Source organism: Salvia splendens, chromosome 6, assembly GCF_004379255.2.
Source record: "Salvia splendens isolate huo1 chromosome 6, SspV2, whole genome shotgun sequence".
Lineage (NCBI taxonomy): Eukaryota > Viridiplantae > Streptophyta > Magnoliopsida > Lamiales > Lamiaceae > Salvia > Salvia splendens.
The window spans coordinates 8,090,483-8,095,654 of NC_056037.1; the positions used below are offsets into that span (position 1 = coordinate 8,090,483).

General features: G+C 44.6%; 1 protein-coding gene across 1 annotated transcript; it reads left to right on the plus strand.

The window, feature by feature from the left end:
- The first annotated feature begins 1,039 nt into the window (after positions 1-1,039).
- LOC121808126 (LRR receptor-like serine/threonine-protein kinase FLS2) lies at positions 1,040-4,863 on the plus strand. The gene is made up of 2 exons (XM_042208491.1): positions 1,040-4,260; positions 4,334-4,863. Exons 1-2 carry the CDS (start codon positions 1,179-1,181, stop codon positions 4,663-4,665), a joined length of 3,414 nt encoding a protein of 1,137 aa, XP_042064425.1. The 5' UTR covers positions 1,040-1,178; the 3' UTR covers positions 4,666-4,863.
- The last annotated feature ends 309 nt before the right edge of the window (positions 4,864-5,172 follow it).

Genomic DNA, 5,172 nt, shown 5'->3' on the forward strand with positions numbered 1-5,172 from the left:
AATTATGTAATTTTTAATTTTTAGGAGTTTAATTATGTAATTTTTAATTTTTAGTATTTTAATTATGTAATTTTTAATTTTTAGGATTTTAATTATGTCTTTTTATTTTATTTGTAATTTGTTATTTTATTGTGGTTTTTTTAATGAATTTTAGTATTATGAAAATGTTTTTGTGTAATTGAATTTTATATTAATTGTGCTCGTCCTTGCGGAAGAGCACAGTTGTGGGTGTTGTGCTCTTGCCAGAGAGCAGGCATGAATAGTACCGCCCGGGCCCACAACCGTGCCGCTGGCAAGAGCACGGTTGTGGATGCTCTTAACGGCTTCATTTATTTTTGGCATTTGAGTGAGAAGTTTCAATCGTGTGTAATTGTAGAAAATTTCAATTTATGCATGAAGTTAAAATAATTGACCCGTTAATCATGGTATCTAGAAGTAGAAAAATAAAGTAGAAAAATAAGGTCATCACCATCAGTTAGAAGACGACTGAACTGTGGTTTTGTGTCCACTTCAAACTTAAACTTTGCTCGAATAAGGTAAAAGACTTCGTGAAAAAAATAACACACCTGTAATAATTTATCGTACCTCAAAATAAATTTTTTTATATAAACCACTAATTCAAATCATCATATTCTCATACTTGTATTCAATTTTCATAGTTTAGTTAGCACAGGAAATCAACAGGTATAGTAATTCCAAAGCAAAATGACAGACAAATTACAAAAACCTATTTTGATTTCCAAAATCCATGTATATCTATAATCTACATCTATCTATATACATGCATGAGAATCTCTTACAACTTGGCCAGCTCATCATTTTACCATTATCTGTCAACTTGCTTAATACAAATGCGTATACTGTACACAATGCTGCGCATTATCATATTTTTCCATACAAATGCCACCAAATTCTGTTCAAATTATTGCCAGCATTACCGACACTTGTTTAATCATAGTAAACGATAGTAGGAGTACCATATATATGTCCTAGAATATATATATAGTATTATATATACATGTTTGGTTTCACTCAATTCTCTAACTAAGAAAAATGCACACCTAATTTATCCACCGTTGACTCCACAGTCAACACCCAAGTTGGCTAGGTTGGGCCATATAACAAAATCATATAGTTAAATACCTTGATCCCATAAAGATTAAAGAAACCAAGAAAACATGTTCTTTCAAGTGATCATTCTACTCTCATCTTTCCTCCTCGGAGCTCTCTCACTGCACCAAACCTCCGAACTCCAAGCCTTGAAAGCCTTCAAGAACTCGATCACCGATGACCCGACGAGCGCCCTCGTTGGCTGGGATGAGACCGCCCTCCACTACTGCAACTGGACCGGAGTGGCGTGCAACCCCTCCACGGGCAACGTCGTCTCCATCACCATGGCGGACAAGCAGTTGCAAGGCCGGATCTCCCCATCCCTCGGGAATCTCTCGAGTCTCGAGGTACTTGACTTAACCCTAAACTCGTTCACCGGCCCCATCCCCGCCCAACTAGCCTTGTGCCCGAACCTCACCCAGCTCATCCTCTACCATAACTCCGTCTCGGGCCCCATCCCATCGGAGCTCGGAGGCTTAAGAAACCTGCAGCTGCTGGACCTCGGGGATAACGCCCTCAACGGGAGCATCCCCGATGCCCTATGCAACTGCAGTGGGCTACTAGCACTAGGCCTAAACACCAACAACCTCACAGGAAAAATCCCACCACAAATAGGCAACCTAGTTAACTTAGAAACGTTTGTAGCTTATAAAAACAAACTAGAGGGCTCAATACCTAATTCCATAGGAGAATTGACACAAATGCAAGTTTTTGACCTTAGTGAAAACATGCTAACCGGCAAAATCCCTCAAGAAATAGGATCCATACTAAATTTACAAATTCTCCAACTCCATATAAACCTCATCTCCGGCGAGATCCCACCCCAACTCGGCCAATGCACGAAACTCGCCATCCTCAACCTCTACACGAACAACCTCACCGGCCCCATCCCACCCGAGCTCGGGCGCCTAGCCCTCCTACAAGTCCTCCGCCTATACGAAAACAAGCTGAGCTCGACAATCCCGACCACATTATACCAACTAAAGTCACTCATCCACTTAGGCCTCTCCCAAAATGAGCTCTCTGGCCCGATCTCACCGGAGATCGCCTCCCTAGCGTCCCTAGAGACTCTTACGCTCCACTCCAACAACTTGAGCGGCGTAGTCCCTCCCAACATAACCCGTCTGAGCAACCTGTCCTACATCTCCCTTGGCTTCAACTCGCTCACGGGGCCCATCCCCCGTGAGATCGGGTTGCTCCACAACCTTATGAAGCTCATGGCCAATGACAACGGCCTAGAGGGCCCGATCCCCGCCTCCCTCACCAATTGCACCCGTCTCCTCACCATCTCATTGGTCAACAACCGGATCACGGGGCGGGTCCCACCCGGGCTTGGGCGCCTAACTAACTTGACCTTCCTCTCCATGAGCTCCAATGCCCTCACCGGAGACATCCCAGTCGACCTCTTCAACTGCTCGAAGCTAGAGGCACTTGATTGGAGCCGGAACGCCTTCAATACGACGATCAGTCCCCGGATCGGATCACTCTTGAGGCTCAGTACCTTCAGAGCAATCGATTCGGGAATTTTCGGCCCAATCCCAAGAGAGATTGGCAATTTAAGCTCACTCATTTACTTAGACCTTCCAAGAAACAGAATCTCTGGCCTAATCCCAACAGAACTTTCTAGACTCTCATTACTTCAAGGCCTCACATTGAATGAAAACCAACTCCAAGGAGTAATCCCACAAGAAATCTCTCTCCTCAAACACCTCACTGATCTCCAACTGCAGAGGAATCAACTCATGGGCTCAATCCCACCTTCTCTCTCCAAAATCAGCTATCTATCCAACTTAGACCTCAATGGAAACACTCTTAATGGCACCATCCACCCCAGCCTCGGCCTGCTGATCCGTCTAACGAATCTTGACCTGTCAGACAACCGTCTCACGGGCCCAATCCCAGGCCAGGTCATTGCCGGAATCAAGAATCTACAACTTAACCTCAACCTCTCACACAACTCCCTGACAGGAGCAATCCCAGATGAGATAGGCCTCCTGCAAATGGTCCAATCCATCGACATCTCCCACAACGCGCTCTCAAACGCCATCCCTCGCTCGATCAAAGGCTGCCAGAACTTGATCACACTTGACCTCTCAAGCAACAACCTCTCCGGCCAAATTGCAGACGACGGAATGCTCCCTCAGCTCGCTCAGCTAGTGAGGCTAAACCTCTCAAGAAACCAAATACAAGGCAACCTACCTCAAAATCTTGGGAGTTTAAAGCATCTCTCATCACTTGATCTCTCACAGAACAAGCTCACAGGGCCAATCCCACAATCATATTCCACAATCTCATCCTTGAAACACCTCAATCTCTCTTTCAATCTACTCGAAGGACACGTTCCCAACCTCACAACCATAGCCAATCTGGAAGGGAATCCATCTCTCTGCGGCACATCTCCTCTCCCACAATGTACAAACAAGAAAAGCAAGAAGAAGAAGAACAGAGTGGTAATGATAGCCCTGGCCTCTGCCTCGGCCTTTGCAATACTCATCGTCCTCCTCTCATTGCTCTACGCGTTGAAAAAGAAAGCGAAGAAACAGTCTCTCCCTCCCAAACACTCCATCACTTCAGCAGTGAGTCTCAAGAGATTCGAAGCGAAAGAGCTGGAAATAGCTACAGATTCGTTCAACAGCGAAAACATGATCGGATCAACTCATTTGAGCAGCGTCTACAAAGGCAGGCTGCAAGATGGGAAGGTAATAGCAGTGAAAAAGCTGAATTTGGAGCAATTTGCAGAGGAATCCGACAAATGCTTCTACAGAGAAACAAACATATTAGGACAACTACGGCACAAGAACCTTGTGAAGGTTCTTGGGTACGCGTGGGAGAGTGGCAAGATGAAGGCGTTGGTGCTCGAGTTCATGGAGAATGGGAGCTTGGAGGAGATGATCCACGGCGATCATCAGCGTTCTTGGAGCTTACGCGAGCGCGTGGAGGCGTTGGTATCTGTATGTGAGGGATTGGTGTATTTGCATTCAGGGTATGACTTCCCAATCGTGCATTGTGACTTGAAGCCTTCGAATGTGCTTCTCGATGGAGGGATGAGGGCTCGTGTCAGCGATTTTGGCACGGCCAGGATGCTCGGGGAGGGGGCCTGCCTCTCCGTTTCCTTTTCCTTTCAAGGAACCATTGGCTACTTGGCTCCAGGTAAATTCATAATCACAACAACCTTCACTCACAATGGAAATTGAAAAAAGTTGTGTGTTTAATAATGCATCAGAGGTGGCATACATGAGGGATGTGACGACGAAAGTAGATGTTTTCAGCTTCGGGGTCATGATGATGGAGATTGTCACCAACAAGAGGCCAACAGGCCTCATGTTACAAGAGGATGGATCGCCAATCACACTATCAGAGCTAGTTCATCAAGCACTTGAGCTCGGAATCAACGGCTTAGATCAGATCGTGGATCCTCAGCTCACGGACAAGAATCATGAGGCGTTGGAAGCAGTCCTCCTTCTCGCCCTCTCCTGCACTGCCCCGGACCCCCAAAATCGGCCTAACATGGATCGAGTGCTGGCTTCACTCTCTAAGATTCGTGTCATGGCCTAGTGAGATCAAGTTTTTGAGCATAGCACATACTTATGCAAGAGAAGGTGTTAAACATATTCAATTTCATAACTTATTAAACTTAGTTTCTAAACCATCTTAGTTCCATGGCATACTACATTAATTTTGTCCAATTATAATACTGGAATACTCCATAGGTTATTATTATTGTAATTATTATTACTATATTATTTTCATGTAGAAATGTTTGCAGACGCAGATATAGTTATAGAAGCAACACGACAAAATTAACATTCAAGAAGATAAGTTCAGTAGATAGCGATTGTGAATAAAAATTCTATTTATGATTGATTTAATTACAAATGTTGGAGTTGATTTTGGGAACTAACTAGCGCAGTCTAAGATTGACACAACCAATTGTGTCTTGATACAATAACTCAGATACGAGCTCGGTCTGGACGTTTGGGTTTGCAAGTGCGCCGGCGACTCTATTCCCTTCCCGATAAATGTGTGTAATGCGAAACTGCATGCGTTGCAAACGATCCAACA